Source organism: Canis aureus, chromosome 1 (genome assembly GCF_053574225.1).
Source record: "Canis aureus isolate CA01 chromosome 1, VMU_Caureus_v.1.0, whole genome shotgun sequence".
NCBI classification, from domain to species: domain Eukaryota; kingdom Metazoa; phylum Chordata; class Mammalia; order Carnivora; family Canidae; genus Canis; species Canis aureus.
This window is the reverse complement of record NC_135611.1, coordinates 105,739,901-105,765,063: the sequence shown is the minus strand read 5'-3', so window position 1 is coordinate 105,765,063 and position 25,163 is coordinate 105,739,901. Positions and strand designations below refer to the sequence as shown.

At 41.0% G+C, this 25,163-nt stretch overlaps 1 protein-coding gene across 10 annotated transcripts; it reads left to right on the top strand.

The window, feature by feature from the left end:
- The first annotated feature begins 4 nt into the window (after positions 1–4).
- On the top strand, positions 5–21,852 carry ZNF615 (zinc finger protein 615). Of its 10 annotated transcripts, XM_077842627.1 has the most exons (6): positions 6,576–6,684; positions 10,079–10,127; positions 12,383–12,450; positions 13,727–13,853; positions 14,103–14,198; positions 17,776–21,852. In XM_077842627.1, the coding sequence occupies exons 4-6, from the start codon at positions 13,817–13,819 to the stop codon at positions 19,725–19,727; spliced, it is 2,085 nt and encodes a 694-aa protein (XP_077698753.1). In that variant the 5' UTR covers positions 6,576–6,684; positions 10,079–10,127; positions 12,383–12,450; positions 13,727–13,816; the 3' UTR covers positions 19,728–21,852. The 10 variants fall into 10 exon arrangements, with proteins under 10 accessions (XP_077698716.1, XP_077698764.1, XP_077698756.1 ...); XM_077842590.1 differs by lacking the exons at positions 10,079–10,127; positions 12,383–12,450 and adding an exon at positions 5–143 and having other exon boundaries at positions 6,572–6,684; XM_077842638.1 differs by lacking the exons at positions 6,576–6,684; positions 10,079–10,127 and adding an exon at positions 7–143.
- Positions 21,853–25,163: the final 3,311 nt, after the last annotated feature.

Below are 25,163 nucleotides of genomic sequence, written 5' to 3'. Positions count from 1 at the left end.
CCTACAAAACAGTATCCCTGTGAATGTGATGACCTGCGGCAACCAAGGCTTCATTAACCATCCGTGCTTCCAGGAGATTGGAATGTGATCATAGTACTGCCGGTTGTCAGATGTGTGCCCTGCAGAGATAACTTGTCGAGGAGGTAAATCTGGTGGCTACAGTGAAAGTGGTGTAGTGCCTTTAGTGATCCTTACCTCGTATTTTCTGTCAGTGAAAACATGTTTGAAAAACCGATACATTCAACATGGAAATGCATTGAGCAAAACTTTCTAGCTTTATTATATTCTGAAAAGTGTGTACTGATACAGATTCTGTGAATGCGGAGACTAGGAAGGCCTTCAGTGGGAAGGTAGACTTTATTATCAGGGATCGTCCTAAATCATCAGTGAGCTTATTGTTTATAGAAATATGATTTTTTAAAAAATGATGATCATAGGAAAGCTTTTATCCAGAAAGAAGACCTCTGTGTCAGAATTCACACTGGAGAAAAACTTTTATGGCAGGATGTCAGTGATACATTCTGCTTTGTTTTGTCAGGAAATGATACAGAAATTAAAACTTCATGAACATGCTAACTGGAGAGTACCTATAGTCAAATATCCGAGAACTCATGAAGGAATTAAGTCCTGTGAAAGTGGTAAATGTTGGGAGTGCTTTTAATGTTACAAATCAGACCTCATTAGAAATCAGATAATTCACCTGATGTACATTTTCAAAAGATACTTGAAACCTTCATCTAGTGTCTTTTTCAGCAATTCCATAATTTTAAAAAGTAGTCTGCTTCCTCATCACTGATTAATATTTATTATTACATACAATGCAGAGTATTGTGTGGAGTGTTCTAGGACTACCCTGTATTATATGATTTTTTTTTACCTTTCCTTGGCTCTAAACTTAATTGTAAATTTAGCATATTGAGGTAGTTTAAAAGGAAACTGAATGTTTTAAATTTATAAAATAATAGGTATTTGTACTTAACTAAGTTTATAAATATGACCAAATATTTTATAAAACCACCTTCCAATTTATTTTTATAAAATGTTTAATTTGGAATCATTTTAACTTATAAGAAACTGCAAAATAGTCCAGAGATCCTTGGTATCCTTTACCTAATGTCTCCCAATAAAAACATTTATATAAACCACATCTTATTTTTGAATCCAGGAAAATGACTTTGGTAACATACCATTAGCTAAACCCTTAACCTTATTTGGATTTCATTAGATTTTCATGTGTTTTTTTTTAATATTGTAATTCTAAGTTTTATTACATATACCACAACTATGATACAAAGCTGTAATCAACAGACTCCCTCATTATACTTTTTTATGCTCCTATCCTTTATGCAAACCTACCTCTCATAACCACTTACCTGTTTGCTATCAGTATAATTGTATAATTGTATGAATTTATAAAAATCATTTTTACAATTGAATTTTATATATTTTGTGTTGTATTTATATAATCTTATAATTTTTCCATAAAAGTTATTACAATATTGACTATATGCAAATTTATAATTTTTTATTAATAGGAAGTATAGGGACACCTGGGTGGCTCAGCAGTTAAGCGCCTGGCTTTGGCCCAGGGCGTGATCCTAGGGTCTCAAGATCAAGTCCCACATCAGGCTCCCTGCATGGAGCCTGCCTCTCTCTCTCTATGTCTCTGCCTCTCTCTCTCTCTCTCTTTCTCTGTGTCTCTCATAAATAAATAAATTTTTAAAAAGCAGGAGGTATGTAAGCTCTTCATGTTTTTGTCATTTGTCAAATTGCTGTGAAGACTTACATGAGTTGGAGGATGGTTGTTTTATTTTTATTAGTAATAACATACTGGATGACCAGTTTGTATACCCCTTCACTCTTGGAAGAGATTTCCTGGTTTCGGCTCTTGTAAAGATGGTATGAAATCTGCATACAGGGTTTTGTGTGAACATAAATTTTCATTTCTCTACAATAAATATTCAGGCGTATGATTGTTGGAATCTACGGTAAGTTGTGTTTAGCCTTAAAAGAAACTTTCTTCCAGTGTGATTGCACTCTTACATTCTCACTAGCAGTATATGAAATATTGTTCTGTATCCTCTCCAGCACTTGGTATTCAGTACACTTGACACCTTAACAATATGAGAGTTAGGGGCACCAACCCCCATGCAGTTGAGAATCCACATACATATACTGTAACTACTCTTGACTGGAAGCCTTATCAATAACACAAACAATTGACAAAAACATATTTTGTACATTATATGTGCTATATACTAAAAGATAGGGAAAAGAAAATTTTTTTTTTTTAAAAAGATTTATTTATTTATTTATGATAGACATAGAGAAAGAGAGGCAGAGACACAGGAGGAGGGAGAAGCAGGCTCCCTGCCGGGAGCCCGACGTAGGACTCGATCCCAGGACTCCAAAGGCAGGCGCTAAACCGCTGAGCCACCCAGGGATTCCCAAAAGAAAAGGTTTTTTTTTTTTTTTTTTTTTTTTTTTTATTTATTTATGATAGTCACAGAGAGAGAGAGAGAGGCAGAGACATAGGCAGAGGGAGAAGCAGGCTCCATGCACCGGGAACCCGACGTGGGATTCGATCCCGGGTCTCCAGGATCGCGCCCTGGGCCAAAGGCAGGCGCCAAACCGCTGCGCCACCCAGGGATCCCCCAAAAGAAAAGGTTATTAAGAAAATCAGACTTCTGGGGAAGAAAGATAAAGACCATATGGTTTCATGTCATATGTGGAATTAAGAAACAGAACAAATGAATAAAGACCAAAAACAACTCAAACTCTTAAATATAGAGAACAAAAATGGATGGTTACGAGTGGAGGTCGGTGGGAGAACGAGAGGAAAAAGGGATTAAGAGTATGCTTAATGTGGGTGCTTGAGTGGCTCAGTTGGTTAAGCGACTGCCTTTGGCTAAAGTCATAATCCCAGGGTCCAGGGTTGGATGGGGCTCTCTGCTCAGTGGGGAGCCTGCTTCTTCCTCTCCCTCTCTTTGTCCATGCTCTCTCTCAAAATCTTTATTATTTTTATATTTTTTAGATATTTATTTATTCATGAGAGACACAGAGCGAGGCAGAGACACAAACAGAGGGAGAAGCAGGCTCCATGCAGGAGCCCGACGACTCGATCCTGGGTCTCCAGGATCAGGCCCTGCACTGAAGGTGGTGCTAAACTGCTGAGCCACCCGGGCTGCCCTCAAAATCTTTTTTAAAAAAATACACTTGGGTGGGACACCTGGGTGGCTCAGTGGTTTAGCGCCTGCTTTCGGCCCAGGGCATGATCCCAGAGTCCCGGGATCGAGTCCTATATCAGGCTCCCTGCATGGAGCCTGCTTCTCCCTCTGCCTCTGCCTCTTTCTCTCTCTCTCTGTCTCTCATGAATAAATAAATAAATTTTTTAAAAAGTACACTTGGGGATCCCTGGGGTGGCTCAGCGGTTTAGCACCTGCCTTTGGCCCAGGTCGTGATCCTGGAGTCCCGGGATTGAGTCTCACAAAGAGCTCCTTGCATGAAGTCTGCTTCTCCCTCTGCCTGTGTCTCTGCCTCTCTGTGTGTCTCATGAATAAATAAAAATCTTTTTTTTTTTAAAAAAGTACACTTAAATGTGGTGAGCACTGAATATAGAATTGTTGCATCACTATATTGTACACCTGAAACTAATATAACACTACATTAATTACACTGGAGATTTAAAAAGTTTATAAAGTCTAACAAAAAAGTTGTAAGGAAAATACACAGTACTACACTGTAAAAAAATTCACATATACGTGAACCCATATAGTTCAAACCATGTTGCTCAAGGGTCAACTGTATATTTTATTTTAGCCATTCTACTAGCAACATAGGAGAGACTCAGTTGTTCTCCATACTCCCCAGCACTTGGTATTTTTGCTGTATTTTACAGTAACTGTTCTCTTGGTATATAGTAGTAAACAATCTTGAGCTTAACTTTCATTTCCCTAATGGCCAATGATGTTCAACACATCACTATTATTAGACTTATTTCTTTTTTTTTTTTTAGACTTACTTCTCTTGTACCTTTTGACTGCCTTTACCTTCATCCACAATATACCCCCACCAATTTTCCTCTAGGAGTTTTTTTTTTCTTTTAGATTTCACATATAAGTGAGGTCATCAGTACTGAACTTTCTCTGACTTATTTCACTTAACGTAATACCCTCAGGGTCTATTCATGAGTTATAAATGGCAGGATTTTCTTTTTTATGGCTGAATAACATTCAGTTGTGTACCATATTTTCTTCATTCATTTGTATAGGACACAGGGTTTGATGCTATGGCTATTGTAAATAATGCCTCAATGAACATGGGAAAACAGCTGTCCTTTTGAGAGTGAGTTCATTTTCTTTGGGTAAATACAAATAGAGTTAGTGGATCAGGTGGTAGTTTTAATTTTATGAGGAACCTTCATACTGTTTTCCATAGTGGCTGCATCAGTTCACAGTGTCCACTCTTTTTTGTCTGTATGCTGTTCATGAAGGGACATTTATGATTTATTTAACAAATCACCTACTGGGGGCACTTGGGTGGCTCTGTGATTGAGCACCTGCCTTCTGCTCTGGGAGTGATCCTGGGGTCCTGGGATTGAGACTTGTATCAGGCTCCCTCTGGGGAGCCAGCTTCTCCCTCTGCCTATGTCTCTGCTTCTCTGGTGTGTCTCTCATGAATAAGTAAAAATTTTTAAAAATCTTAAAAAAAAAAGATAACTAATACCAATATGAAGCATATCAGTAGGTGACTTGTTTTTTGGGTTTTTAAAAAGATTTTATTTATTCATGAGAGACACAGATGCAGAGACATAGACAGATGGAGAAGCTGGCTCCCCACACAGACCCTAACACAAGACTCAATCCCAGGACCCCGGGATCACTCCCTGAGCAGAAGGCAGATGCTCAACCACTGAGCCACCCAGGCGTCCTGGTATTAGTTACCTTTGATTGCATTATGAAACTAATTTCCTAAACATTTACTAATTCTGTAGTATGGGTCTAGGGTTGGATTATCTGGTGGGGCTGCCTGGATAGAGGCTGCAAGAGCTAGCTGGCTTTTTTTAATACATCTAAGCTTCCACTGGAATGGGGTGATTCAGTCTTTCATGCTGCAAGAGGTTAGCTTGGGCTTTATTCTAATGTGTTAGAAGACCTCCAAGAGATAGACCATAACTCCTTGAGCAAATCCAGGAGTTATTGTCCTGGACAATTTTTGTTATTGTCCCATTGGACACATTGGTCGGTCACTAGGAGAGGATGCTATCTAAACATGTGAATATAGAGATGCAAAAGTATTATGTTACAAGCAGAAGAGTGTTTCCTAAAATTGTCGACATTGATGCTATAATTATCCTTGTACATGTTTTCAAAAAGTTTTTCTACTGAATTTCTTTAAAATTCCTAGCTCAAATAGATTGTTTAAATTGGATAATTGCAGAATTGTGCTCCAAAAACATTTTAGATTTATATCCTGCCTCCCTTAAAACACATCAAATACCTAATATTAAATATAGTGTGTATTTTTAACTCCCAACCGTGATAAGCAGGATAGTAACAGTTCATTCAAAGCTGTATGTGGTAGATAATACTTACCTACCTAGGCAGTATGAGTAAAATAAGACTTAGGCTTAGCATGATACAATGCCTGTATCCCATGGCCTCGCCATATTCATTGTTCAACCTTTATGACTTAAGGTTTAAAATATTTTTGTTTCATGTTTACTTTGCCTTTATTTGAATGTTAGACGCATTTAAAAAATCGGGTAATTCCAATTTAAAAAGATAAATGGCTTATTATTGAGCTGTTTAAATACTAGGTTGGTCTTTTTCTTATTCCTTTTATAACAGGATGTGGAGAGTGGATCTCATGTTGATGGTGGGAACAGAAACTGGTACACTGCCTGGAAAAGTGTGGCAATTACTCCGTCATACGCACAAGCCGTTCTCCCCATTCTACCTTGTTTCTGGCCCTTGGTCCTCAAAGCCTGCCTTCCTCTCTGGGCCCAGGGAAAGCTCCGCCTAGGTTCAGCCCTACACCCTGGGCACTAACTTTCCCCCATTGCGCTCCCCCAAGCCTATCTGGCGCGTTCCAGCGTTTTTATTTCCTAGTCAGTGACCACCATCCCTGTGCCCTCAAGGCTTCTCTGGTCGTCATTTTTTGCCCAAAAGTCGCTTCAAGCCTATTTTTGCTAGAAACTCAGTGGAGGAAGCTTCTCTGGGTGGGTTCGCCTTTTCCTAAACGAGTTCCGTGCCGGACAAATACCTCCCGGTCCTCAACAGGACAGCGCCAACTGAGCCGTCTAATTTAATTTCCCAGTCGGCTCCCTGAAAGGGATCCTCCCCTCGCCGTCTTCGTGTCATATAAGATTCAGCCTGGACACACCTGTGCGTTTCTGCCGGGATGGAAGGCCCCTTGCACTTTCCCAGCCGCCCCTCCTCGCGGGCGCCGAAGAGGCCCCTGGGCGTTCAGTAGGGCCGTGATCCAAGATGGCCGCCCCCGTGGGAAACGGCCAGGGCGCAGCCATGTTGACGCAGCGGAAAAGCCAGGAATACTGTTGTCTTTTCTCTAGAAATGCCTCAGACCCTTGTTGGCCACCGTCCTGTGGTGCGGAGGGAAGCGGACGAAGTTCAGCGAAGTAAGTTCAGGCGCTGGCCGGTCGTGATGGTGTGTGGTGAAAATCAGGTCAGTGTTGGGTGTATTCATGGACCATGGCCGAGGAGGGTCGGTCGGCGCTCGCCTTGGGTGATGCGGCTGGGATTCCAGCGGGAGGAGGGCGTGGGTGGGCGTTCTTCCGCGCTTGGGGTGCCGGTGGCCTCGGTCAGGAGGTGCTTTCGGTGTTCGTGGTTCAAGATCTCTGGAAAACAGCGACCTGGTGCTGAGGGCACATTTGGGGGCCGTGTGCTTTCTGGGACTCGGAGATTGCGAGCCGGAGCGTGGTGGCTGTCAAGGAAGGCTGCGCGAGGTGCGGTTTTGTTCCAGGATCAAAAATGAGGAGCTTCTTTGGGGATTCACGTGCAGGGGTCTGGGGTTCATGAAGGTTGGGGTGGGGCGTCCGGGGCGCGGGTGCGAGTGTGGGTTGCGCCTGAAGGCCGGGGGCTGGGCCAGCGCGTGCTGAGCCGGGACCCCGGCCGTTGGCACCGAAGCAAGATGCGTTTGCATCCCCCTTCTGCCCTGTAGCCCCAAGTCCCGCCTTCGGTTCTAGTTTTTAAACCCTCTTTGGCAGCCAGCATCACCCATTACTTTCGAACTTTCAGAAATCAAAGTTTTTTGGCGAGGTTAATGATCCAGCATATCTAATAGCAGTTTTATTTTTTTTTAAGATTTTATTTATTCATGAGAATACGCAGAGAGGAGAGAGAGAAGCAAAGACAAAAAAAAAAAAAGAGAGAGAGAGAGAGAGAGAGAAGCAGAGACACAGGCAGAGGGAGAAGCAGGCTCCATGCAGGGAGCCTGATGTGGGACTCGATCCCGAGTCTCTAGGATGACACCCTGGGCTGAAGGCGGCGCTAAACCGCTGAGCCACTGGCGCTGCCCTAATAGCAGTTTTATATTTAAAATGCAGCCTTTTATCCTTTGTCCTGCAAGATTCCTGCACATTGCTCTTGGATATTTTTTTTTTTTCAGACTCTGACATAAGTGAAATAACATCCATTGTCACTGTTAAGTTCCGTTCCCCAGGGATAATCCTTTTCAAGATCTTGGTAGATTTCAATTTGAGGTTTTTATAATATGTGCTTAATATTGATAATTCAGATAAATTGTGTACCTGGTACTATGATTTTCTCTATTACATGGTTTCATGTAATAAACATTTATAAATCATTTTTGATGTATGAACCGGTGGTATTGTGAGTGGATTCTTACTCAGAGTTTGCATGTGTTTATATAAAGGTGAGATGTTTGAAGTGTTTAGGTATCATTTTGGGGGCGTTTTATTTATTTTTTTGGGGGGGGGACAGTTTATGACTATGCATTTACTCATGGGTTTGTGCCCCTGACTTTCATCTTTAACGTAGACTATTTATTTTTATTGAAGTTGTAAATGTGTTATTACTTTCTGACTCCCTTTTCCTTATAATTTTCTATAATGTAAAAGATCCATTAACTTTAAACATTTCCTTGCTACTTGGCCACCCAACTAAATTCTTATTACAATATCTTTCTCTCCACCTAACATTTTAGTATGGAAAAATTTCAAGCATACAGAAATACTGAAAGAATGTTAAAGTACCCATCTATATACCTACCACCTAAATCCTACCATTAACGTCCTACTAGACTAGCTCTGTTACCTAACCCTCCATCCATCCTCTGTTCATGAATCAGTCTTTTTTTTTTTTTTTTTTTTTTTTTTAAGAGTTGGGGAGGTGCTGAGCAAGAGGAAGAGAGAGAATCCCAAGCAGCCTCCATGCCCAATAGAGAGCCAGAAGCGGGATCCCTGGGTGGTGCAGCGGTTTGGCGCCTGCCTTTGGCCCAGGGCGCGATCCTGGAGACCCGGGATCGAATCCCACGTCGGGCTCTCAGTGCATGGAGCCTGCTTCTCCCTCTGCCTGTGTCTCTGCCTCTCTCTCTCTCTGACTATCATAAATAAAAAAAAAAGAGAGAGAGCCAGAAGCTGGGCTCCATCTCACAAACCTTAGATCATGACCAGAGCCAAAATCAAGAGTCAGAAGCTAACACCCTCCAGGCGCATCATGAATCAGTCTTCTCTTTTCTGTTTTGGTACATTTTAAAGACAGGTGCACCCCTCTACTGTTACCCTAAATGCCTCTGCAATTACTTGAGTAACAGAGTTCTAATAGCTTTTTACTCATTTCCTTTGTTTACTTAATGAACAGAGATCTTATTTACACATAGTTTTGGCTTGCTGAGAAGTGAGATGAAAGTGAATTTTGGAATGAAATGAATCTGATTTTTGTTTTAAGATGTTATTTATGATTTGAGAGAGAAAACAAACTGGAGGGGCAGAGGGAGAGGGAGAAGCAGACTTCCCACTGAGCGGGGAGTACGGCAAGGGGCTCTATCCCAGGATCATGACCTGAGGTAAAGGCAAACACTTAAACTACTGAACCACCCAGGCGCCCTGAAATGAATCTGATTTTTCAAATCCCATTGTGTGATTGATGTGACCTGTGTCTCTTTCCCTGATAGCAAAAAGAAGTTAAAATCTCTCCCTCAGGGGTGGTTTTGAAGATTAAGTGAAGTAAAATACCTAAAATAGAGATCTGTGAAGGTAGGAACCTAGTATATTTGAGTAAAAAGGCTGATAATTTCCCCATATTTATGGTTTTGTGCTTTGTAAAATTTGTATTTATAACTCATTTTCTCTCTCTCTGCCTCCCCCTTTTTTAAGTATGAAAACTTTCAAGCTGTGAACTTACATTAATGATCTAGCAACAGAAATTTTATTTTAATTATAGAATGCTGATAATTGTCTGATTAAAACATACATGCTCTTATTTTAAATTATTCCCATGAAATATCCTGTTCTTTAACACTGATCTTGACCTATGTGTGCTTTAGGATGGTATAGAATTTTTCTATTTATTTATTTAAAAATATTTATTTATTTATTTGATGGAGAGTGTACAAGCAGAGGGGAGCAGCAGAGGGAGAGGGAGAAGCAGGGAGCCTGATGCAGTGCTTGATCTCAGGACCCCGGGATCATGACTGAGTCGAAGCCAGATGCTTAACTGAGCTACCTATGCACCCCTAGAATTTTTCTATTTATTTATTTATTTATTTATTTTTTTTAATTTTTTTTTTTTTTTAATTTATTTTATGATAGTCATCAGAGAGAGAGAGAGGCAGAGACACAGGCAGAGGGAGAAGCAGGCTCCATGCACCGGGAGCCCGATGTGGGATTCGATCCTGGGTCTCCAGGATCGCGCCCTGGGCCAAAGGCAGGCGCCAAACCGCTGCGCCACCCAGGGATCCCAGAATTTTTCTATTTAAACATTGTAACCAGCCACCTGCCTAAAGAGGTATATAGACATGTTAGGTGAATACTGATAATTTGCCTCTTTATATATGCAGAAGTCATCTTTGATTATTTTTTCTTTTTTTTTTTTTTAAGATTTTTATTTATTCATGAGAGACACAGAGAGGCAGACATAGGCAGAAGGGTAAGTAGGCTCCCTTTGAGGGTCCCAGTTTGGGACTGGATCCCAGATCTTGAGATCATGACCTGAGCCAAAGGCAGATGCACAACCACTGAGCCACCCAGGCATCCCTGATTATTTTTTCAAACAGTGCCATATTGGGTAATGTTTCCAGACACAAATTCTCAACTCTGCCATTATAGTGTGAAAATCACATGACTGAGACAATAGTCAACAGATGAATCTGTGTTCTCATAAAAATTTATTTCCAAAAACAGGTGGTCTAGGCCCTATGTTACTGACCGTGATTTAGATGATTATATGGCTTTTGTGTTCTGATTTGGAGTTGGGCAAGTAGAACCCATGAACTGACTCTGGTCCAGTGCCTGTTTTTGTTAATAAATTTTATTGGAACTCAGCCACACTATTTTTTTTTAATATGATTGTTTTCAAGCTGCAGTGGTAGAATTGAGTAGTTGCTACAGAAACCATGTGCATTATATTTTTTTCTCTTTTAAATGGGAATTATGCATGTTTTAACAAATATATTAGTTTTATTCCTTACATGAGAGATTGCAAAATAACTTACAGTTTTTATTTGTCAAACTATTGTAGTAATTAGTACTTTTTTTTTTTTAGACAGAGAGAGGGTGCTTGTCTGTGCTTGGCATTGGTGGGGTGGCAGGGTGTGGTGGGGGATGCTGGGAGGGGTAGAGATGGTGCAGTCTCACCACCCTGAGATCATGACCTGAGCTGAAATCAAGAGTCAGACGCTGAAGTGACTGAGCCACCCAGGCACTCCAGGAATTAGTTCTTTTATACTTCTCTATCTATACAGAGATCTTAGAACAGTTTTTCATTTACCCACTTCCTAATTTATACGCTTTCATGGACTATTTTAACTCTTTATGTTACCTCCTGAGAGGGGTGCCTGGGTAGCTCAGTTGGTTAAGTGTCTGCCTTCAGCTCAGGTCATGATCGCAGGATCCTGGGATCAAGCCCCATGTCTGGCTCCTTGCTCAGTGGGAAGTCTGCTTCTCCCTCTTCCCCTGCCCTCCCCCACTCGTGCTCTCTCTTTCAAATAAATAAGATGTTTTAAAAAATATACAAGATAAAACCTCCTGAGGGATGATCATTATTATGTTCCTATTTGGTACTAATTTATTATTTTTGTAAATATTTTTTTTAATTTTTTTTAAAGATTTTTATTTGTTCGAGAGAGAGAGAGAGAGAGAGAGAGGCAGAGACACAGGCAGAGGGAGAAGCAGGCTCCATGCAGGGAGCCTGATGTGGGACTCGATCCCGGGATTCCAGGATCATGCCCTGGGCCGAAGACAGGTGCTAAACTGCTGAGCCACCCAGGCATCCCTATTTGGAACTAATTTAGACTTAAACTCTTACATACCAGTTTTGTTTCTCTCGACTCCTTCTTGCTCCTGTGGTTATGTTGGAGGATCCTTTCCTTTTGCTTGAAGAACATTCATATTTGCTGTAACACAGGCCTTCTGAAGAAAAATTCTTTCTTCTTTTGTCTGAAAATGTCTTTCAGTTCTATTTCTAAGGAATATTTTTCTGACTATGCTATATAGGTTAATATTTATTACTCAACAGTATCAAGAGTGGATGGTAATGAGAAATTAAGTAAGATGGTGCTTATTATTTGCTTTGCATGATCTCAAAATCAAGTGAATGCATCCTGCGATGTAAAAAGACTTTTGAAGAGGTAGATGGACATGTATGATTTAAAAGAAAAATGTGGAGGTGCCTGGGTGGCTCAGTCAGTTTAGGGTCCAGCTCTTGATTTCAGCTCGAGGCATGATCTCAGGGTCATGAGATTGATCCCTGTGTTGGACTCAGTGCTGTGCATGGCTTCTGCTTGGGATTCTCTTTTTCTCTGTCCCTTTCCTATTCACAGGTGCTCTCTCTTTCTAAATAAGTAAATAAATAAATAAAACTTAAAAAATAAAATTGAGATGTCTATATCTTAACTGTCTGTATGCCCTCTTTCCTAAAATTGATCTGCCTGAGGAGTCCCCTGCCATTGGGCATTACACTGTTCTGGGTCTCTGTCCCACATTCCCTTTGACAATCATACCATTTCTACTCTACAGAAGAAAAGTGTGCTTCTCAAACATTCTGAATGTTATGTTTTCTTGACCCAGAGCATTTAATAAAAAGACAGATCTTTTGGGGCCTTGGTTTAAGGTGGATGCTCAGCAACAGTGACAAGATCTGAGCCTATAGATAATGTGCCACTATCTAAGTAATTTGCTTTTCAGCCTGTAGGTACTGTCTCCCCAAGAACAAAAGGGATGAAGGGAAGAAAGGAGAAGATTCCAAGACTTAGGTAATATAACATCATTTCTGGGGAAACCCTTGACTGAAAACCAAGATTTTTGAACAGAAATGTAGAGCTGATCCAGAAGAGCTAAAGACAGAGCATCCCAGTTACTAGTAATTTCCCAAAATCAGAAGATGATCCAGGCCCAGGTGATTTTTTGGTTTCTTTTATTTTTTCCTTAATTTCCCAATAGATTTGTAGAGACCTGTTTAAAAAAAAAATCAGTGCAATTAAAAAGAAAAGTTTAAATTGAGAATAGCAGGATCTGGAGAAATCTGGGCAAAGTAGGATCAGGAACCTATTTTTCATAGGTTTCATACTTTGTGATTCATGTTCTAATATATGTGACTGTGTGGGACCCTGTAGATCACATTAGCTAGCAGTGTGCTGCAAATATCTCTGACAGTCATCACAAGAGAATTTTGGTAAGTTACGTGGTAGGCATTACTGTGATGTTTCTACTGCCAACACTTGTGACACCAAATATGTGAGTTTTTCCACACCAATGGCCAGTTTTCCAACTTTCCAGACTCCACCAATCTGCAATTTGATTCAATCTTGACACTGACTACATGGAGTTACTATCGTACTTCACAAGTTTATAGGGCTCAGCCCTGCAAGACTGCCCTCATTTCAGATGCCAAGTATTCTGACTTGGCTACAAATACAGTTTCCCACAATCCCTTTGTTGAGTTTTATAATTAACTACAGTGGCTCACATATCTCAGGAAAACACTTCACATTTTCCAGTTTATTGTAAAGGATACAAAGTGGGAACAGCCAAATGGAAAAGAAGCATAGGGCAAGGTATGGGAGAATCCTTTTGCTTTATTATATGTTTTGTACAGTTACTTTTGTTTTATTAGCCACTGAAATTAGTATGTATTGTCTTGTGATTCTAGCATTTGCAGTCTCTTCATTACTGGTTTTGGTATTGGCTCAAATGCTCACAGTGAATTTAGAAATGTATTCATCTACTTATAAGTATTATATAGTTCTACTGGCAAACAGATGCTCAAATATATATAGATTACAGATGTTCTTACACTAGCAGGAGGATTTAATGGTATGTGTAACAGAAACTTTCTTAAATTTACAAGTTTGTTGGATAGAAGATTGCACAATGACATAATATTTTACAAGATTTCTTCTATCACAATGTATTAAGGAATAAAAATCACCCATTTCCTATATGGTGAAATGAACAGAATAATTTCCTTTATCTGTTTTTTTCATATCGCCACAAGAATTTCACTTCATTAAACATAACTGTGTTTAACAGGAATCCCTCACATTTGATGATGTGGCTGTGGACTTCACCTGGGAGGAGTGGCAGCTCCTGGCCCCTGCTCAGAAGGACCTGTACTGGGACATGATGCTGGAGAACTATAGAAACCTGGTGTCAGTGGGTGAGGACAGCTTCCCTGTGGCACTCACAGGGTGTTCTGCCAGTGGCTTTTTCTTTCTCATCTACTTAACTCTTTTGTACTTTGAATCAGTAGATTCTCAGATCCTTCTCTTGCCTCAGCGAAGAGGGTATAATATCCCATCTTTTGAGAGAATAGCCTTGATGTTACCTGTTTAGTCCCTAAAATGTAACATTATCCCTTCTTGCTGTACCCCGGTCCATTGAGTCTTCTATCTTTTTTCATGAACAGGATATCAAGCCAGCAAACCAGATGCACTGTCCAAGTTGGAACGAGGAGGAGAACTTTCGATGATAGAAGATGAAATCCACAGTCGAATCTGCCCAGGTAAGTGAGAACTGGCAAGATGGGCAGCTGCAGTAGTATTCTGGTCAGTCAGAGAAGGCCTCAGAACCATGACAGTATCTGAGGAAATGTAAATAGTCCCTCTATCTTTCTTCCCATATGAGAACTCTTTTTCTTTGTTGAAGTTTAGAGGAAAATATGCCCCCTTTTTTAAGATCTGATCTCTGTTTACCTTACATACTTCCTGGTTTTGTTTATTTACATAGTCATCTTCCTAGGACTTTCTTTTAATTTTATTTTTTAAAAGATCTATTTATTTTTAGAGAGAGAGTGTATGTGAGCAGGGGGTGGGGATAGTGGGAGAGGGAGACAAGAGAAAGAATCTTCAATCAAACTCCCTGCTGAGCACAGAGCCTGACACAGATCTCCATCTCACAACCCTGAGAGCATGACCGGAGTCGAAATCAAAACTGAAATCAACCGACTGAGCTACCCAGGTGCACTCTTTTTAATTTTTTTTTTTTTAAGGATTTTTATTTTTAAGTAATCTCTACTCCCAACATGGGCCTCGAACTTAACTCTGAGATCAAGAGTTGCACCGCACACTCCAGTGACTGAGCCAGCCAGGTGCCCCTTCCTATCATTTTCTAATCTTTCTCGTCTTCATCCACTGTGACAGTGTCTCTGCCTGTTACCACTTCTCCTGCTATGAAATTCTACCTTCCAGGCCTCTCTGTAAAGAAACAGCTTCGACTTCACTTTTTTCTTACTACTATGCCTGCCTGCCTTACTAGGAAATAATGTTCTCCTTCCATAACATCTGACCCCACCTTGGATGCTTTGTCTCCATGATAACCTGATTTTTGGTGTGCATTTAGGTCATTCTTTGACTCCCCTCCCCTACTGTTTTACCAGAAACCCCAGAGGTTCTCCATACTTCTATTTTCATTTTCTTCTCAGTTCTCATAACTCTTACAAGCTTCCTCTATTCCCATGAATTAACCCCTTTCCCTTCTCTGCGACATCCAAATTGGCTTCTCTCTTAATATTGTCTAATCCATGTTTTTTTTCTATGGATTTTACCTTTCTTCATGGCAGCTAGCCTAAGTCTTCCCATTTTGCGTGTGAGAATGAGAATCATCTTCTCTCCATCCTTTCTAAAAAAAATTTAGGTTCTTGGGACACCTGGGTGGCTCAGCAGTTAAGCGTCTGCCTTTGGCTCAAGGTGTGATCCTGGAGCCCCAGGATCGAATCTCACATCAGGCTCCCTGTGTGGAGCCTGCTTCTCCCTCTGCCTATAACTCTGCCCCTCTCTCTGTGTGTCTCTCATGAATAAATAAATAAAATATTTAAAAAATAAATAAAATAAAATTTAGGTTCTCTTTCATCTTGACACAACTACCTATTTTAAGTTCTCCTTATCCTGGCATTACCTCATTACCTTAAATGTTCTCTACTTGGGATCCCTGGGTGGCTAGGCGGTTTAGCGCCTGCCTTTGGCCCAGGGCGCGATCCTGGAGTCCCGGGATCGAGTCCCACGTCAGGCTCCCGGCATGGAGCCTGCTTCTCCTTCCTCCTGTGTCTCTGCCTCTCTCTCTCTCTATGTCTATCACAAATAAATAAATAGATAAATCTTTAAAAAAAAAATGTTCTCTACTTGCTGAACTCTCTACTTGGGGGAGTGGGAGGAGGGGAAGAAAGAGAATCTTAATCAGGTTCCATACTGGGCTTGGGGCTCAGTATCACAACCCTGAGATCATGACCTGAGCAGGAATTAAGAGTTGGATGCTTAACTAACCGAGCCATCCAGGTGCCCCTGAGCTCTCTTTGTAAATGTCATTTGATTAACAAGAAAATATCTTTTTTAGCATGCTACATGATTTCCAAACCAAACTAGGTCATAACTATGTCTACTTTAAATGATTTCCTTCATGGTTTTGCTAATTCACATTTTCCTTTAATTATTAGGTGTTATCACTGCATGTATTTTCCTAAAGCTTTTGTTTTCTATTATTTATTTATTTGTAATTTAGCCATGCCCTGACACTGGCTGTGCCCATTTATTGTTACTTATCAATTTCTAAAGTGATGGCAAAATGGAATTTTCACTAATTTTTTAAGAACTTGAGTCTGATTCTTTTTTTTTTTTTTTAATTCAAATATCATTAGCATACAGTGTTACATAAGTTTTGGGTATACAGTGTAATGATTCAACAATTCTATACATTTCTCTGTGCTCATCCAGGTAAGTTGCTCTTAACTCCCCTTATCTCTTTTTTTTTTTTTTTTTTCTCCCCTTATCTCTTTAACCCATCCTTCCACCTACCTTCCCTCTGGCAATCATTAGTTTGTTCTCTGTATTTAAGAGTCTACTTTTTTGTTTCTTTTTCCTTCGTTCATTTGTTTTGTTTCTTAAATTCCACATATGGGTAAAATCATAAAGTATTTGTCTTTCTCTGGCTGATATACTTCACTTAGTCTTATACTCTTTAGGTCCCTTCATGTTGTCGCACATTGTAAGATTTCCTTTTTTATGGCTAAGTAATACTCCATTGTGTGTGTGTGTGTGTGTGTGTGTGTGTGTATATCATCTTTATCTTTTTTTTTCAAATTTATTGATTTTAGGAGTAGAATTTAGTCATCACTCACATATAACACCCAGTGCTCATCGCAAGTACCTTCCTTACTACCCATCACTCATTTAGGTCATGTCCCACCTACCTCCCTCCACCAGCCCTCAGTTTGTTCTCTATAGATAAGAGTCTCATGGTTTGCTTTTCTTTTTTTTCCCTTCCTGTATATTCATTTGTTTTGTTTCTTAAATTCCACATATGGGGGCACCTGGGCGGTTCAGTGGTTGAGTATTTGTCTTTGGCTCAGGTTGTGGTCCCGGGGTCCTGGGATCAAATCTTCCATCAGGCTCCCTGTCTGCTTCTCCCTCCGCCTATGTCTCTGCCTCTCTCTGTGTCTCTCATGAATATATAAGTAAATTCTTTAAAAAAAATTTGACGTATGAGTGAGATCCTATGGTATTTGGTTTTCTCTGGCTGACTTATTCCACTTAGCATAATACACTCTAGCTCCATCCATGTCATTGCAAAAGGCAAGATTTCATTCTTTTTGATGGCAGTAATATTCTGTTGTGTATATATTATATACACACACCACATCTTCTTTATCCATTCATCAGCAGGTAGACATTTGGGCTCTTTCCATCAGTTAGCTATTGTTGATAATGCTATGAACATTGGGGTTCACATGCCTCTTCAAATCTGTATTTTTCTATCCTTTGGTTAAATACCTAGTAATGTAATTGCTGTATCATAGGGTAGTTCTATTTTTAACAATTTTTTAAAAAGATTTTACTTATTTGAGAGAGAGAACAAACCTGAGTAGGGGGAGAGGTAGAGGGAGAAGGACAAGCAGACTCCCCACTGAGTGTGGAGCTGGACAAAGGGCTGGATCCCAGGACCCCAAAAACATGACCTGAGGTGAAGTCAGACACTTAACTGACTGATCCACCCAGCCACCCCCACATGAAGGCATATTTAAATTAGTTTTATTCTAAGCCCAGATTATGAGAGATTACAGAATGATTCATTGTTCCTTTCTCTCCTAGAAATCAGGAAAGCTGATGATCCTCTGCAGTGTCACTTGCAAAATCGAAGCATTCAGAAGAGTGTGGAACAATGCTATGAACATAATACATTTGCAAATATTCTTAATCAGAGTGAAAGTCATTTCCTGTTAAAGCAAAATTATATGTTTGACTTATGTGAAAAACCTTTAAAATCAAATTTAAGTTTTGAAAGCCAGAGTATAAACTCAAAGAACTCTACTGAGTTTAATGAAAATGGAAAATCCCTTCTTCATTCTAACCATGAACAATTTTATAGTGTAATTAAATCTCCTATGAACGTAAAACCCATCAACAATACTTCCCAGGTTTTTAAACAGCAGAGAACTCACAACATGCAGAAATCCCATGTATGTGGTGAATGTGGGAAAACCTTTGTCATGGTGTCTCATCTCGTTGATCATCAGAGAGTTCATACTAGAGAGAAACCTCATGGGTGCAATCTGTGTGGGAAAGCATTCTCTAGAAAGTCCAGACTAACTGAACATCAGAGAATTCATACAGGACTGAAACATTATGAATGTACTGAATGTGACAAAACATTCCTCAAGAAATCACAGTTCAGTATACACCAGAAAACTCATTTGGGACAGAAGCCTTATATGTGTAATGAATGTGGGAAAGCATTCATCAAGAAGTGTCAGCTTATTTATCATCAGCGAACTCATACAGGAGAGAAGCCTCATGGATGCAGCCTATGTGAGAAAGCCTTCTCTACAAAGTTTAGTCTCACTACGCATCAGAAAACTCATACAGGAGAAAAACCTTATATATGCAGTGAATGTGGAAAAGGCTTCATTGAGAAGAGACGTCTTGTTGCACATCACCGAACTCATACTGGTGAGAAACCTTTTATATGCAATGAATGTGGGAAAGGTTTCACCTTGAAGAACAGTCTTATCACACATCAGCAAACTCATACAGAAGAGAAATTGTATACATGTAGTGAATGTGGAAAGGGCTTTTCAATGAAGCAGTGTCTCATTGTACATCAGCGAACTCATACAGGAGAGAAACCCTACACATGCAGTGAGTGTGGAAAAGGCTTCACCCTGAAGAGTCCTCTCATCAGACATCAGCGAACACATACAGGAGAGAAACCCTATGTATGTAGTGTATGTGGAAAAGGCTTTACCATGAAGAGTGATCTCATTGTACATCAGCGAACTCATACTGCAGAGAAGCCATATATATGCAATGATTGTGGGAAAGGTTTCAATGTGAAGAGCCGTCTGATTGTACATCAGCGCACTCATACAGGAGAGAAACCCTATGTATGTAGTGTATGTGGAAAAGGCTTTCCAGCAAAGATACGGCTGATAGGACATCAACGAACTCATACAGGAGAGAAGCCCTATATATGCGCTGAATGTGGAAAAGGCTTCACAGAGAAGAGTCATCTCAATGTACATAGGCGCACTCATACGGGAGAGAAACCCTATATATGTAATGAATGTGGCAAAGGCTTAACTGGGAAAAGCATGCTCATTGCACATTTGCGAACTCATACTGGGGAGAAACCGTATATATGCAATGAATGTGGAAAAGGCTTCACCATGAAGAGCACTCTAGGTATACATCAGCAAACTCATACTGGGGAGAAACCATACAAATGCAATGAATGTGATAAAGCCTTCAGGAAGAAGACCTGCCTCATACAACATCAGAGGTTACACACCGGAAAAACTTCCTTTGCATGTACTGAATGTGGAAAATTTTCTTTGCGCAAAAATGATCTCATTACCCATCAGAGAATTCACACAGGAGAGAAACCATATGAATGCAGTGATTGTGGGAAAGCCTTCACTACAAAGTCAGGGCTCAATGTTCACCAAAGAAAACATACAGGAGAGAGACCCTATGGCTGCAGTGATTGTGGGAAAACTTTTGCCCACTTGTCAATCCTTGTTAAACATAAGAGAATTCACAGATAGTCACTTTGGGATGACCTGTTGCCAGATGTAGGCCCTGAAGATAATAATAGTACGTAATGAAGAATAACAATGCAAAGAATGATATGTTTAGTGATCAATTGTGTCATTTTATATAGATGAAAAAATTTACAAAACTCATACAATCAGCTTTGATGAAAATATTTTAGGACATTGTACATCTAAATCTAAAAAGTACAGATTGAAATAGATTCTATGAATGTGGCAGATGAAGAAAGCCTTCAATGGGAAGTAGACCCTTTTATATTCATCATCACAGATCATGAATGAATATTTGTTATTGGTAGAAATATAACTGGGAAAACCTGTGCCCAGAAGTAAGACCTTAATAGATGTCAGTTCACACTAGACAGGTACTTTCCTTTGGCAATAAATATAGCAGGGCTTGAAGTAATATATTTGCCAGGAAATCCATACAGAAATAACCTAGGAACACATTCAATGTGGTAGACTTTAACAAAGTAGCAAACAAGGAAAGAAGCCTCCCAGAAGTGATGAATGAGAGCATTGTCCTGTCTACACATAACAGATAATATGCCTCAGAAGCATTCAGAATAGGATATTTTAGCTGTATTTCTGATTGCCTTATAATTGATTATATAAATTTTAATAGTGGCAGTTACTCTCACCATGGATTAAATTTTAACATGTACAATACAGGGGGATTCCATACCTGTTTCATTATATATTTAACTTTTGAATTTCTCTAGTTCCAAGTTCCAAGTGCAGAATACTTGAAGTACTTCAAAATGAATATATTCATTTCATATGTATAACTCAATATGTTTAATCAAGTTTATAAGCAGCATCAATTTTGAATTTGAAATAAGTTTAGAATCACAAAAACTGGAATTTTTCAAGGATTTCCTAAGTGCTCTTCAGTCAGCTACTTCCAAAGATAAAATCTTACATAACCAGAGTTCATTATCAAATAGAGGAAAGTTATTATAACACTTCTAACCACAGGATTTACTTGGATCTCACCAGTTTTAACACACTCATTTTTGTTTTGATTTTTACATATAGTTTTAAGAAACTATCATGTAGGTTTGTATAACCAACACCATAGAATGTCTTGTCAACACAAACTCCCTCATGCTATCCATTCATAGTCACGTATTTCTGTGACCCTAACCCCTGGTATCAGAGACAAATTTATAGAATTTGTCATTTATAGACTATGAGAATAGTAGAATCATTTAGCACTTACTCTTTAAAGTTTACTATTTGACCTTGTGGGATATTGGTCTCTTCCCCTTGTTTGTAGCACACACTCCTGAAACCTGTGTAAATTCCTAAATGATGAGTGTGCAAGGAGCATTTATTCCAATGAGGCAACTCTGGGTGGGTTTCTGGATGGCTCCTGGATGGGGACTGGTCACTGGAGAGACTAAACCATAGTTAGAAACTTAGAACTTTGAGCCCTGGGGCACCTGGGTGGCTTAGTGGTTGAGCATCTGCCTTTGGCTCAGGTCCTGATGCCAGGGTCCTGGGATCAAATCCTGTATCAGGCTCCCTCATAGCAGTCTGCTTCTCCCTCTGCCTATGTCTCTGCCTCTCTGTCATGAATCAAATAAAATCTTTGGGAAAATAAAAAAGAACTTTGAGCCCTACATGTCCCCCCATCCTCCAGAGAGAGGAGAAGGAAATTGAGTCAAAAATTGAGCAATTTTAGGGGGGCGCCTGGGTGGCTCAGTGGGTTGAGTGTCTTCCTTTGGCTAAGACCGTGATCCTGGGGTTTTGGGATTGAGCCCCACGTGGAGCTCCCTGCTTGGGGGGGGGAGGGGGAGTCTGCTTCTCCCTCTGCCTGCCACCCCCCCCCACCGCTTGTGTTCTCCCCTCTCTTTCCCTGTGTCAAATAAATAATAAAATCTTTTTAAAAATTGAACAATTTTACCTGAGGAAGCCTCCGTAACATCCACAAATAGTAGGCGAACTTTGAGGTAGGTGAACACCTTGTACAGGGAGGGTAACATACCACAACTCCACAGACCTAGAAGCTCTGGTGCTTGGAATGGGTCCTTCCAGGTCTCACCCTATGTATCTCTTCATCTGGCTGTTCATGTATATTCTTTATCATCTCCTTTAATAAACTGGTTCAAGTGTTCCTCTGAGTTCTGTGAGCTGCTGCTGCAAATTAATGGAACCAGAGGAGGGGGCTGGGAGAAGCTCCCACTAGTAACCAAGTCAGAAATTAGGCAGACCTGCTGCTTGCCACTGGCATATAAAATGGAGAGAGGGGCACACTCTGTAGGGCTGGGCGCTTCACCTGTGGGATCTGACACTATGTCCCGGTAGACCGTGTCCAATCGAGTAACGTTGCAGGACACCCAGCTGGTGTCCTGGAAATCCCTTCAAACATCTGGTGACCAGAAGTGTCCTGTGGCAGGTGTGTGAGTAACGGAGACGCACAAGGAGAGGAAAATTCAACGGAGATCCAGCGAGGAGCACTCTGGGGTCTTTGCATTTGAACACCGGACTTGACGCAAACCCGCAGCATTCACGAGTTTTCTCGGGGTGCCTGCCTAATGGCTCAGGGCACCATCCGCGCGCTGTTTCTTCCAAACTCATGAGTAGAACGCGCCCCACGCCACATCAGGCTTGGGTAGGTTCCCGTCTCTGGAAAGTAGTTAGCTCTGCGCCTGTGACCCTTTTGAGAAAAGAGGAGGCCCCGCCCGGGTGCCCTTAAGACCGTTTCATTTCTTTCCGCCAGGGAGGGTGGTGGCAGCCATGCCACTCCAGTCAGAAGCGCCAGACATGCTCCGTGAGGAAACGGTGGTCACCTCACAGCCGCGGGCTCTCAGGCCCCAAGCGAGGGGCGCGCGCTTCCTGCAGGACCCGAGGCCGCTAGTCTCCCTCCTGGCAGTCCTCGACGTCCCCATCGCTGGCCCGCGGGGCGCGGAGAGCCTAGCAGTCCGACGCAGTTGGGAGAGCGCGCTGGGGGTCTGGTGCGCCCAACTGGGTGTGGGTCTCAAGCAAGGGGCCCGGCGGGGAAAGCGAGAACGCGCGTGAAGAGTCCCCAGTGTTTGGGGGTTTATTTGGCTTCAGTAGCGGAGGATTGCGGGCGGCGGTTAAGGCGTGGTCTTCGGAGACTGGCGATGAACCGCGAATGGTCAGAGCCTGGGGCCTGTGTGTTAATTTGGCCGTGTGCAGTGATTCAACACGGCAGGTGTGGACCCGCCATCACTGCCTCTCAGGCACCCAGGGCACCTGACAAGGATGGGGGGCTGGGAGGGAAGTGTCTCTGGACCAGGAGCTCTGGGGTGAACATGAGATGGAATTGAGGTCAGTGTTGTTTGGGGAGTGTAGGGCTTGTGTTTTTTGTTTTTAAGATTTTATTTATTTATTCATGACACACACACACACACACACAGGCAGAGGCAGAGGGAGAAGCTGGCTTCAAGAAGGGAGTCCGATGTGGGACTCCGTCCCGGACTCCAGGATCACGCCCTGAGCCAAAGGCAGATGCTCAACCGCTGAGCCACCCAGGCGTCCCGAACACTTTAGTTTTAATTTGTAATTTCCTAATAACAAATTATGTTGATCATCATATGCTTGTTCCCCATCTTTTTATCTTCGATCAAGTGCCTGTTCAAAGTCTTTGCTCATTTTTATAACTGAATTTTCTTGTCGACTTTTAAGAATTCTGTGTTCTGGATACCAGTCCTTTATCAGATATATGACTCATGTGATGGATGCTTAAATTCCTTCCCCCCCCCCCCCCCAGGGATGTCTATGTGTTCTAGTATGATGTGCTGAAGTCTTTCTTTTCTCCATTGAACAGCCTTTATACCTTTGTCAAACAATTGAGTATATTTCTTTGCATGGGTCTTCTTCTGGGATCTCTATTCTGTGTGTTTATCTTTTCAAGAATACTACATTACTATAGGTTTATAAGTCTTTTTTTTTTAAAGATTTTATTTATTTATTCATAGAGACACAGAGAGAGGCAGAGGGAGAAGCAGGCACCATGCAGGGAGCCCCACACGGGACTCGATCCAGGGTCTCTAGGATCACGCCCTGGGCTGCAGGCAACGCTAAACCGCTGCGCCACCAGGGCTGCCCGGTTTATAAGTCTTGAAATGCATTGATGTGAATCCTGTATGTATGATGGTTCTTTTTGGCCATAATTGGTTTTGATATTTTCAGTGGAGAAACCCAGCAAACATACTTTACTAGATCAACATTAAGTCATTTTGATACTACTACATATGACGCGATGAGAAAGGGACTTCAAGCCTTAGGTGTCTTTCCAAAATGCATTAACCAACCCAAAAGATGGACAATATGCAAAGGACCTGATCGGTACTCCTCAAAATAACTGAGAGATGAAAAAGACAAAAATGGTCACAGAAATGAGAAAACCGGGCAGCCCCGGTGGCGCAGCGGTTTAGCGCCGCCTGCAGTCCAGGGCGTGATCCTGGAGACCCGGGATAGAGTCCCACGTCAGGCTCTCTCTATGGTGCCTGCTTCTCCCTCCGCCTGTGTCTCTGCCTCTCTCTCTCTGTCTCTGTGAATAAAAAAAATAAAATCTTAAAAAAAAAAAGAAATGAGAAAATCAAGGAAACATGATTTCTAAATGCATTATTCTTGGACAAAAAAAAAGAGTAATGAAAAAACTTGTGAAATATGAATAGAATCTAATTTAGTTGAGTATTATACAATTTTTTTTCTTAATTTGACAAATGTACCATGATTATATAAAGTGGTCACATGAGAGGAAGTTGAATAAGGCATATGTGAACTCTTTGTGGTACCTTGTGACTTTTAAGTTAATCTAAATTTTTCCAAAAATACAAAGTTTACTAAAAATAGGTATAACAGGACGCTTGAGTTGTTCAGTGGTTGAGCATCTGCCTTCTGCTCGGGGCATGATCCCGGGGTCCTGGGATTGAGTCCCATACTGGGTTCCCCGAGGTGAGCCTGCTTCCCCTTATGCCCGTGTCTCTGCCTCTCTCTGTGTGTCTCTCATGAATAAATACGATCTTAAATAAAAAGATATAATTTATGTTAATTATATCTTTCTTTAAAAAATATTTATTTATTTATTCAGAGAGGGCGAAAGAGAGGCAGAGACACAGGCAGAGAGAGAAGCAGGCTCCATGCAGGAAGCCCGACATGGGACTCGATCCCGACTCTCCAGGATCACACCCCGGGCTTTAGGCCGCGCTAAACCACTGCGCCACCGGGGCTGCCCTATGTCAATTATATCTTAATAAACTGGGAAAAATAGGTATAATTTTGTCACTTAATTTCCCATTGTAAACATATTTCCATATTATAAAATGTATATGCATGTCTCTATGATTAGTAGTAAGCAGCTGTAATAATATCTTGGTGAATTTGTAGGATGGTAACTAGAGCCACATAAAATGTAGGCATTAAAGTGAGGTTTATAAAATCTTCAATTATGTTGTT

Bases quoted from the DNA above. Each gene is read 5' to 3' on its own strand.
- ZNF615 (XM_077842590.1), top strand. From the start codon at position 6,574: ATGCCTCAGACCCTTGTTGGCCACCGTCCTGTGGTGCGGAGGGAAGCG. The intron at 6,685-13,726 runs GTCAGTGTTGGG...TGTGTTTAACAG, and splicing joins TGGTGTGTGGTGAAAATCAG to GAATCCCTCACATTTGATGA. The intron at 13,854-14,102 runs GTGAGGACAGCT...TTTCATGAACAG, and splicing joins TAGAAACCTGGTGTCAGTGG to GATATCAAGCCAGCAAACCA.